Here is a 15032-nt window from a genome sequence, read left to right as displayed (position 1 = left end):
CCTCTTTGTACGTGATCAGCTTTTCCCAGCTCTAATCCCCACCAACTCCTTGTGTAATTTACAGAGACCTTTGAAAATGTATATTCACGTAGCCTGCCAGTGGACAGTGGTTTTTTGCAGTCCGCTATTCCTGGCTGAAAAACCCAGCTGCAAATTTCAGCTTTAAAGAAATAAAAAAAAAAAAATAAATGAGGCCCAACAGGGTAGGAATCAGTCCCAATTCAGGAAAGCATTTAAGCACATGCTTAGCTAGTGTCTCTAGTTATTATAGAAATAAAACATGTTTTTAAGTCCAACATGCTTAATTCCGGCTGATTTGAGCGCATTAATGAAGAGAACAGGGGCCCCAGCTGCAGAGGTTACAACGGATATGCCATTGGGTCCTTTGATTTTATGGTGATGCCAGCTCTGACTTTAATGTTCGTTTGAAAATGTCCATACCTGCCAGGGAAAAGCTTTGCTTTCCGGAGAGCTAAACATGCTCGTAATTAATATATTTAATTGCCTTCGAGCTCTGAATGGAGAGCTGCCAGGCTGGAGGTTTAGGTTTGTTTTGATCATCCCATCACATTGAACTGGTTGCCTCCATCCCAAATCTGGGTTGTCCTTACCTACATGGGGGGAGGGAATGATGGTCTCTTGGCCTGGTGGTCCTGTGGGACACGCTCCCCCTCCCTTACACCCCCCAAAAAGTAGCCTAAGGCAGCAAATCATGGATGCGCGGGAGTGTGCCCAGGAGGTCTCCTCAACAAGAGCCATGTCCAACGTGCCTCTAGCAGTGGGTCAGAAGGGATGGGGAAGCTCCCGGGGCCGGTGGCTTCCTCTGGTCCTGCATCCCCCTGGCCAAGGGAGGTGCTGGGCTGGCACGTGCTTAACGATTAATCAAGGCTTAAACATCTCGGAGCAGCCAGGGCTCTTCCTGGCCCGGAGCAAGAGTTGCTGTTGAGAAAAGGCTGGTAGGTTGGATTTCCTGATGTGGTTTTCTTGTTTTTCTCTCTTCCCTTCACTATATCCACTCACTGATTTCATGAGACAGAGGACGGAAGAAGCAGATGGAGAAGCGGCTTCTGATGGTGCCATAGGGAATGGAAAAGGGGTGTTTTAATATGCCAGCATTTTGCTAAGCATCCCAAAGGGACGGCGGTTTTGTGAAGTCCCGCTGGTTTATCGCCGCTTTGCAAGGCTTGGGCTGGTCTCGCCCCAAGGCTCCATGACATCCCCCGTGAGAAGAACTACCCTTGGTCATCCCCTCTCCCAGCCACAGCTGTGGGTGACTTGTGGCTCCTCAAGGCAGCAGCAGCTCTTTTGACAGGGGCTTTGGTCGGGTTTTGTGGGGCTGCCGGTGGCTGGCAGAGATGTCGTGGCAGTTTTGTGTGCAGTAGCCCTGATTCCCCAGGTGTCCAAAGTGCTTTTCATCCAGGCGAAATCACAAGCTCACGGAAGATAAGCTGTGAAGTTTTGGCTGGCCAAGGAAAACAAGCTATCAGGAACTATATTTATATAAATGCCAGGTGCGCGTTGTTCATCACTTTATGCATTGCTATGAATGTTTGATAAAGCACTACATTATTTAAAGTGTAGCTGGCTTGTAGGCCAGTTGTTGACCAGGATTAGCTTCGAGATGATTTTTTTTTTAAACTAATTTTTTTGCCTGATGCAAAATCTAGAAGAATAATATGGTGGCTGTCTATTCCCCTCGGTGAAACCACGGGAGATCTCAAGCGTCCTCCCCTCTCTTGGGTTTCTGTGCTGGGTTGCATCTTGCAGCTGCCTTGTGTGCAATGCAGAGGACCTGGGAGAGCTTCAGCTCTGCCCAGGGCTGTCTTTCCGTGGCATCGGTGTGGAGCAAACTGATTGCGATACAGGTTTTTGGTGGCGTACCCTTCTCGGGTTAATGTTGCTCCCTTGTTTTCCCCGGCACACGGCATGGAGTTGCCGGTACTGGGAAAGGGTATCGCCTTGCCTGTTGGGCAAAGGAAATTTGATATCCAGCTGGCAAATTCATTCTGCACCGCGCTGCTGAGCAGGGAGTTGGGTGGTGGTTGAGACTGGAGAGGGGTCACCGTGCCACATTTCCCACCCGTGTTTGCCGGCCGTTGCTGTTCCCTGCCTGTGCCCATCCCTAGGGGTGCTGGGTGAAGAACAACCCCACAATGTTCCCATTTCTGCTGGAAATAAATAGATGCCGGTGAGCACTCGGGCAGCCTCTGGGATGCGTGGCTCAGATCTGAGGCCGCTGCGGATCCTGTCACCTGCATGAGAGCGATGGGTTCCTCTTGGTCCGTGATGCTCAGCACTTCTTCACCTTGGCTTTTAGTGGCTCTGCCGGTTGGCACGTGCGAGATGTTCTCCACATCAGTCTGTCCCGGGCTTGTGGGTTTTATGTGGAGGGGCGCAGGGAGGGCAGCTGCAGCGCCAGCTCTTCGCTCTGTTTCCATGTTCTCTTCCTATCGGTCGTGTTTTACCTGGCTGTGGCACCAAGACGCTTAGTGTTGTCAGCTGGCTCCTAAGGAAGATGGATCGAGGCCTGGCACCTGCACTGATATTAGGTCTGCAGGCACCTTCCAGCCCCATTTATCATTAGGCAGTGACCTACCTGAAGGACCGGCGGGAGAGGAAACTTATTAACAAGGTGCTTCAAATCAATCCTTTCTGACGGCCCTGCTGAGTTACAGCGTTAGCTGCGATGTGCCCACCGGGTCCTGCGGGGTCTGGCCGTGCTCGGCCTCGCTGCCTCGCCCGCGCGACTTGGAAGTTGTTTGCTTTTGATAGCCCAGGCTCTCCGAGCGTTCCCTCAGCTCCGGGTCTTCTCATGAGCCAACAAACCAGCTCTCAGCTCCTTCTTTCCTGCCTGTACCCGTGTGCTTCCCGGTGTGGGAGATGGTTGGTCCCTGCCACTGCAGAGGGGATCCTTTGGTGGCATTTGTGCAGTGTGTGCATGGCTGAAGCTCTATGGCCCTATTGTGATACAGGTTTTTGGTGGCGTACCCTTCTCCGGGTTAATGTTGATCCCTTGTTTTCCCCGGCACACGGCATGGAGTTGCCGGTACCGGGAAAGGGTATCGCCTTGCCTGTTGGGCAAAGGAAATTTGATTTCCGGCTAGCAAATTCGTTCTGCACAGTGCCACCGAGCAGGGAGTTGGGTGGTGGTTGAGACTGGAGAGGGGTCACTGTGCCACGTTTCCCACCCATGTTTGCCGGCTGTTGTTCCCTGCCTGTGCCCATCCCTAGGGATGCTGGGACTCGCTCACCCCCCTCCTGCTTTACAGATGCCAAAGTTCTGCTGCCTCCAGGCTCATCCTCCGGTGGAGGCTCCTCAGGCAGGTGGGGACGGGGCTGTCTCCTGCCCTCGGTGGGTCTCTGCCCCAGCTGGCTCCCAGGGCAGTTTTCCCTCTGGTTTTGTGGAGTTGGAGGAGATGTGCGGTGGAGAGAGGGAGCTGGAGGTCAGCGCTGTGCTCTCGAGCTGGCGTCTCTCCTCCACGCAACATTAGCCCGGGCTGCTTCATGTGCCCATTAACGCCAAATCGGGAAGCTTCCTCCAGAGTGTTCTTATTTAACTTTTCAATTATTTTATAACTTGAGGAGCATTAGCTGCTACTGAGGGTCTGCCCATCTTCCCTGCTCCTCTCTGCTTGCCGCGTAAGCGGAAAAAGTTACGGTGTCTCATAAAAAATGGTAAGTTAAGGGTTTTATTAGAGTGGAGAAGGCGGGAAGCAGAGTCTCTGGTGGCCTGGAGCTTCTCAGTGCAGGGGGAGCTGGGGCAGCCTTCATGGGACAGCATCCCACGGCCAAAGGCTTTTCCTCACAGAAGGAGAAATGGGGTAAAAAGATAAATTCCCCATACATGTTAGGGGAGGGGTGTGCTAGAAAAGTCTTTGGCCCATGGAAGAGCTGAGGGTTCCTAGTCAGAGACAGCTCCCGGGAAGGTCAAACCCAGCTGGTAGCAGCCCAAGGAGCGCAGAGACCCCTCTGCTTTTGCAAGATGCTCGCAATGCAAAGGTGCAAGGCAGAGGCGGGGACTGTTGGACCGCCGCTCTTAAGCGTTTGATCTTTCGTGATGTGTTTATAATTATATTGCATTATCTTAATTACCAACATGGGAAGTCGGGAGTGTGGCGGGGGGAAGGGAGAGAAGGAAGGGAAAAAGGCAGGGAGAGTACAGGGTGCCGAATAACTCGCAGCCTCTGTCGATGGGGCCACGATTGTGCTCAGATTTGGAAACTATGCTATTAATACAATGCTTATTCATTTCCTATAATAAAAAAAATGGAAGTGCCTTGCAATTACCCAATTCCACATGAAATTAACATTCCGTGGCATTTTCCAGTAAACGGCTAGTTTGCACACATGAGTGGAGGCAATTAGCTGGGAAGCAATTGAGCGTCGTGACTGGAGAGAGGATGAAGAAGGGTCAGGGCAGGCAGTGCTGGGAGGGTGCTGCCATGGGCTCCGGCTCTGGATGCCGCTTCCCGGCGGGCCGGGCATTCCCTGGCTCTGGCCAGTTTGAGGAGCAGCTCACTCGGCTGCAGCAAGGACAGGAGCTGCAGATATTATCTCCTGCTCTCTGTAGATGGCAGGGGGAACAGCAAAGCTTGTGATAAAGATGAAAAGCGAAGAGTGGGTGCATGGTTGGAGGGGTTGTGGGGTGGCCTGGGGCTCCCCAGGGTCCCCGTCTCCATTGCAGCACGCTGAGCCGGCGCAGGTCTCCATCCCCCTCCCATGCTGCACTCCAGCCTCTCCCGGCATCCCCTCTTCCCTGTCACGCGCCCCAAGCTTTACTAAAAACCAAAGGAGACTTCTTTTTTTTCAGATTTGTTAAACTACTGAAAACTTCTGATCCTATCAGGGTTTTTTTTCCTGCCTCGTACCAGATAAGGACCGTGCTGGCTCTGAGCCCGGAGCTGAGGGTGGTGGAGAACGGGGTAGGGAAGCAGTCATCTCATGAATATATGAAGGAGGAAAGTACATTTGTTCAGTTTCCTTCAAAGGAGACATCTCGAATAAAACTTTATCTTCTGCTACCCTCCCCCTCCAATTTGGAATTAAAATCAGACTTCTACGTATGAAAATCTATTTTTATGGTGAGTGATTTATTAACATGTATAATAACCTATTAATGTATTAATGCTTATGTTAAAAAAATGTATACGTTTTCTATTTTAAAACTCAACAAAAAGGGTCGGAGAGAAAAGAAAGAAAAAGTCGAGATGGAATACAAGCCTGTTTTTAAAACACTCCCGGGTTCCTATATCCCTGTGTTGCTGCATCTGAAAGCCCCTCTGTGTAAAAGAGCTTCTCGGAGAGAGACTGATCCTCCCTTGCGCCGTGTTGGCTGGCTTCACGGGGGGCCAGCCCCGGCAAAGCGCGTGCTGCTACGTATATCATTGCCCCGATGGGTTCGCCTAAGGATGGCTTGGAGATGTGTGCGTTGCAGGAGGGGCTTGGTCCCCTGATGCATGGGTATGTGTGGTTATTTGTGGTTTGTTTTGATTTTTTTTTAAATATATATTTATATTTCAAATTATATATATCTCCTGAGTTGGTTGTGTAATGCAGCCAGCAGTGTTCTGGTGTTCTTGGACATGGTGTGCCTGCACATGGCATATGATGTGGACTAAGGGAGAGCATGGGACTGATGGGACAGAGACTCTTGCTCAAGAGGTGGTAGAGGTGTTTGGTGGCTGGAGAAAGAGATGGGGAGCTAAAATTCTCAGTGTTTTTCATGTCTTTGCCGTATCCACCGTGCTCTGTGGCAGGACGTTGCTCTCCAGATGTGTTTTCTTCCCAATATGTGTGAAGCTGTTGTACGAATCTCTCCCACCATCATCACATAGGCATCGGTGTAATTACCTAATTTTATGCTAGTAAAGCTCTCTGCTTTCTGACGCTTAGTACCTTCAGGGTGGCACTGTTGAAAATCAGTCCACATCCCAGTTTCAGAACAAACACCGTAGCTTATTTCATGCTTCGGAAAGCAACAAACACCCATTATTAGAGCTGGTGAGAAAACAGGGTTTCCACCATGTGGAAAACTTCCAGTACTGTGAAATTTATGCTCATCCCAAGTAGAATCAGAAAGTTGATTTCTTGAAATACTTTGTAGAATAGATATTTCCAAAACACTGATCCAGAAACATCAAAATGTGCTTATTGAAACTCAGAGGTTTGATTTGGAGGAAACAATTATAACGTTATTAAACTGCGTTACACGTAGCTGATGTTTACATGGTGCGTTATGGATGTGATGATGCATTAGACCTTTGGAGCCAGCGTCAGTGATTTCCAGGAAAGCAACCTCCCCTGTGCCTGGAAAAAGGAGATTATTTGAAAAATACTGGAGGTAGTACTGAGAGGGCAGGAGATGGGCATGGAGAAGAGCTGGTGTCTGAGGCGACGGGGCTGCATCCTACACGTGGCCACGGGTGCCGTCATGAATGTGTGCACAGGTCAGGAAGTAAATATCCCACCAACCTTGACTTCTAATTGCGCCCAAACTTTTCCATTTAATCCTTGATTGCGTTTGACGTGTTCTTGCAAAACACTTTGATTCCAGCGAAGCGGCATGCTCGGTCAAGCAGCTCTTGAGCTGCTCTGCGAGTTACTCCTCTCTCCAAAACTCTGGGAGCATTTTAACCAGTGGTAATGTTGAGGAATCGATAACTTGCCCTCTGGCACTCAGAAATCAAAGAGAGGGATGTGAAAATCAGGTGCTTAAAAAACTATTTTTTTTAATTTATATTTTTTACTCAATATCTAGTGTGGGAAGCTCTAATAGAAGCTGCTGTTGCCTTTCCAGTCTCCTCCCTGTAGCTGTGGGAGTCCAGATGTTGTGTGAGAAGGACAGGGATGGTTGTAGCTCCAGAGACTGAAACTTTAAGTTGAGCACCAAAGACTGGGAGTCTCGGGGAAGCTGGCAGCTTTGCAGTCCTTAAGCCTCACCACTCTGTTCTAATAAGCTGCAAAACCCAAGCTGTGGGGCCATCCAGCTCTCCCAACAGCCCAGCGACACCGGGAGGCGTTGAGCCTGGTTTGGAGAGGAGCTGGTGCCCTTCCCCTGCCCTGCCAGGGTCCGGTGCAGCATCGAGTGGGGCTGCCGGGTACTGGGTGGATATAGGGTCTCTGCGGGCCGCAGGAGCGTTGCCTTAGGCTGAGGGCAGTTCTCCAGCGGGTGGTACAGCTGCTCCATTGGGGTCCTCCGAGGCCACGTCTGAAGACCCTAAAATATCTCGGCGAGGTTGAGGGCTTGTTTCCAAGGGCTGTGGCTTACTTCCATTGCCACCAGCTCCATCCCAGCTTCCCAGTCTCTGCTGGCAGAAAGCAGGTTGCACAGTCAAAGGGGTTTTGCAGTTCCTTGTCCCTTGTGCTGGACCCTTGGGGATGTCCTGGGATGGTGGAGGCACCATCCAAGCGCAACCAGGGGAGGTGGAGGCACGCGACTAGTGTGACTCTCAGATATGGGTTGTGGGTGGTTGCGCTGATCCGAGCCTGGGACTGCGTTTTGGAGAATCCCTCCTGGCCACTGGAGCCGGTGAGATACTAGTTTTGGTATCTGCCCAGAAGAACCCCCCAAACCTAGCCTATGTGTCTGGAAAATGTACGGCTCTCCTGGCTGCACTGGGAGTCCCGCGAGGGCTGGAACGAGTGCTGCTGCTTCCCATCTCTGTTGCAATGTATTTTTACCCAAACATTGCTCATATTCTTCAGATGACGACTTTTTTTTTTTTTATTGTAATTTTTAAGCCAAACAACATATTTTCCCACTGCAATTTGTGCAAGTAAAAAGGAAGGAAGAAAGGCAGGCTATTGGTATGAATTGTTTTGTGGGAGATGTGCAAACGAATAAGGGAGCCATAAGGAGAGCAAATCACTTTCAAAATAGCGTATGGGGGTGGACAGGAGGGAGGTGTACGATGGGAACATGTAATGTGCTTTACAAAGGTATGGTGACCTTCAGCTGCATCCTTAAATCGCTGCCGGAGATGGAAGCTGATTCTGCGGAGGCTGAAGAGCCTCGTGCTTCCTCTGCCTCAGCTTGTTCCTGGGGTTGTTACGCTGCCGAAGGCCCTCGCTGTAGGACAGGGCGAGATTGAGATCATAGTGTCGTGCCAAACCTCAGGGTGGATCTCACCACCTCTGCCAGGCTGGAGAAACTCAACGTGATGACGAAGATGTGAGCTCAGTAGCCCTGATGGATTTATCTCCTGGAAACCGGGGATGGGAGAGAAGGCGGTTTGGCACGCTTCGCTCAAGAAGACGGTCCTGTTGCCTCTAAATCTGCGTCGTGTTCAGCCATTGTTGGGAGGAGACGGTGCCTGGGCACGGGCGATGCGGCTGCATCGTGCCGGGGAGGGGAGCAGCGTGCAGGTAGCACGGCAGCGCCGGGGGCCGCCGGCTGAGCCCGTGTGTGGCACACGCAGCCCAGGCGGGTTCCACAGGGCAGAGCTGGGTTACGTGAAGCTTTGTGCTACCCTGCGGTAGTGTGTGTTCCCATCCTTTTCAGAACTATTAAAACCTCCGTGGGAGACGGGAACGCCAGGCACGAGTGCAATGCGTGTGCGGCACGGCGGTGCGCGTGTGAGAACTCGTGTTTACCATGCGGTTGTGCGATGCCCACGGAAGCATCGGTCCGGGTGGGTGGTGGGTTCTTACCCCTGGCTGTCCAGGCTCAGATGGCTGACTATGGAAATCCCCCGGTGGCAAAGCCCCAGTGACAGTTTGCGGTGGATCCTCTCTCTGTTATGGGTATAATGGACACCCCCATAGCCAACAGGGTCCCAGCAGCCTCGGCTCGGTTAGTGCCGTGCCTCATTACATTACGGAGTATTGGTTTCTCCTCCCTCCCTTTGGTCGCGTTTGGCAGTGCACGAAGGGTCTTTCCTTCATCGTTGACCCCCGGTGCTCATTCAGTTGAAGCTCAGCTACCTTTCATTTGTCAGCGAGGGTTTTCTCCGTGCTGTCCATGTCGAACTCTGCTTGCTGAGATCATGTTGACAAGGGTTTTTTTTCTTTTCTCTCTTTTTTTTTTTTCCTTCTTTTTCATTGCTCCAAACCCCCGAGCTCAGGGGCGTGGAGAGGCCAAGGATGTGCTGGCGCACACAAGCTCTGCAGAGCGGTGAGATTCCCTGGCTTTTTGCTCCCATTCCTGGAATAAGTAATTGTAGCATCATTGCAAATAGCCAGTGACCACAGGGACCCTCTCCCCACGAAGATAATGCTTCCCCCCTGCTTCTGGCGTTTGCTCTGCTGACAAGCGTGCGAGCAGATGCCTCTGGATGGATGTGCCGAGCGTGGTGGCCAGATGGGGTACGATCACCGCAGCGCTGATTACTCCCATCAGCTGAGCAGGGACCACGAGAGAGCCCTGACCTTGCCACATTTTGTCGCTAGCTGGAGGCGTGGCCCCCTCCTCCTCCCCTCCCGCGCTCTCCTTCTGGTTTCCTTTTGGTAAATAAGCCTCAGCCGCGCGGTTCCTGAGCTCCCTGCTCCACTTGCACACTTTATATATCGCACAGCCCCAAGGTTCGAATAACTTGCCATCTGTTCGCGGGGAGGCCCTGCTACGCTTGCTCCCGGGCGAAGGAGCTGCGGGGACGGGCTTGCCCCCGCAGACACGGTGGCAGGGTGCTGAGCCGCACCAGTGCTGCTGGAGCATCCTTCCCCAGCGCCTCGGAGGAGCCCTGCAAGAGGGGGTTGGATGTGTGCTGTCAGGGTGGGATTAGATGCTCTTTGGAGACCTTTCCTTGCTCTTGATTTCCCCGCCCAGACCCCCCCCCCCCCCCCCCTTGCGATGCTGCTTGCTGGGGCATCGGAGACTGCAGGATCCGGCCGTGCCTGCCGTAAATGCAGGGGGTTTTGGGGAGCTCTGCCTTTGATCTATGGTGCCCAGGGGAGCCTGGTGATGAATAACTGGAAGACATTACAGAGCTGGTCCCTTAGGCCACCCTCTCTCTGGAGCTCTCCCGAAATAGTTCCTGCCTTCGGTGCTTACGCACGCAGCGGGTTCAATCCTCATCTCTCCATCACCCGGTGCGGCAGCGCTGGGTGGATGGATCCTCTCCGGAGCCCTCCCCGTGCTCCTGCGCCCATAAGCACAGCAGCTGGTCTGCTCTTCTCCGGCGCTTCCCCTCCCAATGGCCCTGGCAGATTTCGGTACCTTCTCTGCAGCCTGCGGGAGTAGGAAAGCACCCTGGGGTGGTCTAGAGCCTCTTGCGCCTTGGGAGGCTGAGAACATCACCTTTGAGATTGGGGGAGGAGGAAGGGGGAGCTGCTCCGTGGGCCGCACATGGGGTGGTCGGGGCTCTCCCCTCCCTGTGGCATGTGTGGCTGTTGGAGGAGTCTGCTGCAGACTCTGCATTTAAGTCAAATCCTTGTCTAGGTTTACAAATGCCTCGTCCTGCATGGTCAGCTTCTCATTTTGCACTAAAATGGCCCCTGCACCACGCTGCGAAGGGAATTAGAGTCCATGGTCCGGAGCAGTTACGCACCCTGAGCTCGCTGGGTGCCCAAGGAGCTCCGTACGGATCTGATGTGTCTCTGGACCCAGGAGATGCGGTGGGGTGATGCATCAGCCTTGTAACTCCTGGCAGGCTGGGAGCTCCAAGGTGCTCACTTATCCCTTATCCGAGTGGGATGCGGGGTGGCCGTAGGGCTGCTGATCCCTGCCAGCCCTGCACGGGCACGCTGCGGGCCGGGGAGCTTCGGGAGCTAATCGGAGGGACTTCGTGACTCTCGAAATGGAGACAGGACAGAGGTTATGTGCTGCTGATGAGTTTATTCGAGGAGCTGACAGAGGCCAAACCGTTTGTTAAACCTGGGAGGCCTTTGTGGACTGCAGGAGGACAAACCTTTTGATCCTGAATTTCATCTTCGCTCTTCATGAGTGGTTTCATGATTTCCCATAACCGCCCGTTGTGCGGGCGGGTGGCGAGTTTCGTAGGACAATTCTGGGGTTTTTTTGGCATTACTGGATAGGGGGTGCGTGAGAACAAGGAGGGGAGCTGCTTAAATATCAGTAAGCTGTGACGTGCTGTGGGGCGTTGTAACAAGCTGTTTCCTGAGCTCAGGTGCTGCAGCCCCTGGAAGACCCCAGGGATTCCTGCTGCGACTCGCCGCGTGCCCGGACCGGCTGTACATCATTCGCCTGGCTCCCACCCCAGCCTTGCCCGTTGCTCCGTAATCCCAAACTTGCCTGCTGGGGTGTACCTGGCCCCCCAAAAGGCTGCCAAGCCTGGGGTTTGACTCGGAGCTCCTGGGCAGAGTTAAACCCGACCCGAAGCCAGCTCAGTGCTCGGGGGGTTCCTGGGTGTTTTGAACCCTTCAGGCTGTAACTTGGCAAAGGGCACGATGCTTCCAAGTGCCCTGCTTGCACATGGGGGAAGAGGCAAGGGATAATCCAAAATGCTGGAAAGCAGCATGAAAAATGCAATTTCCATAAACTCACGGTTTTCTAATTTCTGTGACTTGGGTAAGGCTTGGAACGTGCTGGATGGGTCCCCGTGGGTGACTTTGGAGGGTCTTGGCAGAGGTCCTGCGCCAGGACTCAGCTCCGGCTCATGCTGTCCTCTGCTAGGAAGGGGTTGTACGGGCAGTGGGGACATGGTGGCCCCGTCCTCTTTTAACCACAGTCCCTTTGCTGGTGTTGCAGCTCCCGAGGTGACGCAGGAGACGGTGGAGTCCCTGATGCAGAAGTTCAAGGAGAGCTTCCGCACCAACACGCCCATTGAGATCGGGCAGCTCCAGCCCGCGCTGCGCAGCACGTCCGTGGGGAGACGGAAACGCCGGAGCCGGCCCCGAGGTAGGCTGCTGCGGTCACCAGCTGCTCCCCAGTGCCCTGGCTTTGGCCATGTCCAGAGGAGTTTGGCGATGAAGGCAGGAGCTCCTCACCCTCGCTGCTGAGCGTGGGGACCCCAGAGCTCCTCCGTGACGGGGTGAGGAGGGGTAAACCCCATGCAGTATCCTCTGGATGGTCTGGTGGAGGTGTTTGGGAGTGGTGTCACCTCGCACCCCCCCAGGGGTTTATCCAGGTCTGCTGCAAGTCTAGGGTCCCTGCCCTGGCTAACAGAGGTTTCATGGGAATGAAATACGGTTTCTTGGCAAGTTTTTGTTTTGGAGGAAGGGGTGAAGTTCATTTTGGCTGTAACTTGCATCGCTGGGACCTCTGTTGTGCTTCCCCAGTGCTTGGGGTTTTTTGGACTATTTTTTTAAGGGCCAGACAGAGGATGGGAGCAGCATTCATGGCTCTAAAGGCTGCACCGTGCAGAAGTGTGCTGGAGGGATGCTGAGTTTTATTTGTAGCCCTGATGGCCGTTGCCAGCTACAGCGGAGCAACAGGAGGAGGTTGGCTGGAACAGCCCCGTGAGCAGGATTGGTCCTTGCGTTGCCTCTCAGTGAGGGAAACCGCCTCCTCCTACTGCTATTGTTGCTTAAAACAGTAACGGCTGTGGGTTAAGCGGTGAGTGCTGAGGCTGTGCGGAGGGTTTGGGTCCAGGTTTCCAGCTGGGGGGGAGGAGGAGGTGTTGGGGTCCCGCCAGGGATGATGGGCAGGGAGGTCCCTTGGCCATGGCTTACCCTGCACACTGCGGGTCTCTGTGGCAGTGCCAGGAACCGGGAAGGAAATACTTTTCTTTCTGTTTACTGTTGGTTTTGTTTTTCATTTATTTATGAGTCTGAAATGTGATCTTTTATTCTGGATACGTTTTCCTGCAATACAGGCCTGGAGAGGGCTTTTTTTATTATAGATCTGCCCATAAATTATTCACTTAGTGTGAAGAAAATGTTCTGACTCTTTAACTGGTTTAAATTATTTGGTTTGTTTTCTAGTAGTTATTCAAATACATGTATCTGGATTTTAGCATGCATGTGTGTGGGTGCTTTGGGGTCCACAGTGACTGTCTGGTGAAGTTTCCCTGACTCCCTGCTCCAGCCTAATTTTTTTTAATTTGTTTTTATTTCACTTTTGAACCTCCTGAAGGCAAGAGGTTTTTTGGTCACTAATGGAGCGAGTCAATTAATCCTTGCAGCCGAGCTTAGGAGGAGACGTGATGCCCGGCTGCAGGCAGAGCCTGTGGCTGCATGGGAGCGTGGCCCCGAGCCAGCCCAGCTTGTCCCCCGTCTCTGGGGACACACACCCTCCATCTCCCACCTCCCGGGGCTGGAGCTCCCCTGCCTCCCCGCAAATCCCTGTCTGCACCGTGCCAAGCATGCCCCAAGGCAGGAGGAGGTCTGTCCAGCCCTCACCCCATCACCGCTGCCCCCAGGATCCCTCTGCCCATCGGTGGCCATGGGAATAGTCAGTGGATACTAGGACAAGAGAGCCCTTCGTTACCCTCCATTTCTGCCCGGACTTGTGTTTCCTCCATACGAGGGTTGGAGACCAGCGTGTGCCCAACGTCTCTGCTTGGGATGGGGAGCTGAATTTCCCCTCCAGCTGCTGTGCCCCACTTGGCAACCCTCTCATGGTGCTCGCGGAGGTCACCCTCCCTCCCTCCCTCCCTCCCACGGCCACTGGCACAGGCAGCCCTCAGCCATGCGCGATTAAAGCTGGGCTGTCCAGCAGGTCCCCAGCAGCAGGCTCAGCCAGACCTGTGTTGGAGAAAACAAATTGTCTCTCTTGGGACTCTTACGCCATTCCCGGTGCTCCCGGCAGGGAAGGGACCCCCTGGGAGCTAGAGCATGTTCAGCTGCTGGGTCACAAATCTTCCTTGCCGTACCTGCCGCTGTATTTTGCTCTCCATCTGTCTCCCAGGGTGTTGGGCGTGTGTCTCGGGTATGTCGGGGCACCTGCTCCAGCAGCCCTGCACCGGGTAGGCTCTCGCATGCCCGAGTTGTGGGGCTGGGGAAGGGCTTCGGGGCAGGATGTGTGCGAAGGGAGGTGATGGAGAGGAGCTGGGCACTGGCACCTCGAGCTGTTCTGGTCCTGAGCTAGTTGCAGTGGTCCCAAAGGTGCTGCAGGATGGGTGGGGATGTCTCGCTGCACCCCCGTGCTGCGGGGCTCAGCCCTGGTAAAAGCGAAGAGGGTGGCTGGGAGGGCCCAGGTTGGCTGGGAGGGTGCTGCCGTGGCTGTTCCCTTGTCCGCACCGGGAGCAGGATGGGTCCCCATGGTGTTGGTGCCCAATGTACAGCTCCTCCGTGGATGGTTGCATGTGTTCTTAGCGACGGTGGGGAGCTGTGTCTGGCCGCAATTGCTCGTACCCGTGGGCTTCAGGAGGGGACCGTGACTTTGAGTGTCTCCACTTACGGGAGCCCTCACCGGCACACCCTAGAAAAAGATTTTAAGGTCCCAAGCACCAGAAATCAGTGAGCAGCTCCGAAAACCGAGCCGGTTCCAGCATCTCCAGTGGAGATCTCACTCCCCATGGCCCCTACCTGTCCTCTTTTCCTTTTAATTTAAATTTCTTTTTGCTTGTGAAAGCCGTGGCCGGGCGCTGCTGCTGAGGCCGTATCCACACCTTTCCCCGTGCCTCTCCCGTGCTGGAGGTTCTGTTTTTACAGCCCGTGGTTAATTGTCCCTCCGGCGGGCGAGCGGCTGGAGCGCTATCGAACGTTAAGGTTAAACGATGATATCACAACTCACGATGTTTGCATTTTACATCCAATTGCAAACACAAACCCTTCGCCTCATTAATCCTTTGCAATCCGTGGGTTTTTTTTTTCCTCCCCCTAAATGAAATTGTCCGTTTGGGATGCATTTATTTCCTTTTAACAGCCGTGTGACAGTTCCGCTGATGGAGTTTGCATCCAACTTTGTTACTGGGTAGTGACAAGTCGGCCTGACGGATGCATGTGTGTAATTATTTTCTCGCGGTTCGATTTAATTAATGCTTAACCTCATCAGAGCCCTACAGCTGGAGCGCTCTCCCTGCCGGAGCCGCACACAGCAAAAGGATTTCCTCCTTTACGGAAAGGCTCCGAACAGGCTCCGAGTGCCGCTCCTGCAGAAGCGTGGGGTAAACCAAACCAGAAAACAAGCAACCCAACGCCCCAGCCCAACAAAACCAAACCTGGGATCAGCTTTGCCTTGCTTTGCTTCCCGT

At 53.5% G+C, this 15032-nt stretch overlaps 1 protein-coding gene across 1 annotated transcript in view; it reads left to right on the top strand.

The window, feature by feature from the left end:
• ASTN2 (astrotactin 2) overlaps positions 1 to 15032 on the top strand; it is a 362612-nt gene that overhangs the window by 102625 nt on the left and 244955 nt on the right. Inside the window, exon 4 of the mRNA XM_059828642.1 lies at positions 11645 to 11794. Within this exon, the coding sequence (XP_059684625.1) occupies positions 11645 to 11794 (150 nt within the window). The remainder of the gene's footprint in view (positions 1 to 11644; positions 11795 to 15032) is intronic.

This window comes from Gavia stellata, chromosome 24 (assembly GCF_030936135.1).
Source record: "Gavia stellata isolate bGavSte3 chromosome 24, bGavSte3.hap2, whole genome shotgun sequence".
NCBI classification, from domain to species: Eukaryota; Metazoa; Chordata; class Aves; order Gaviiformes; family Gaviidae; genus Gavia; species Gavia stellata.
Note: the sequence above shows the minus strand (reverse complement) of the source record. Positions and strands in the feature narration are given on the sequence as shown.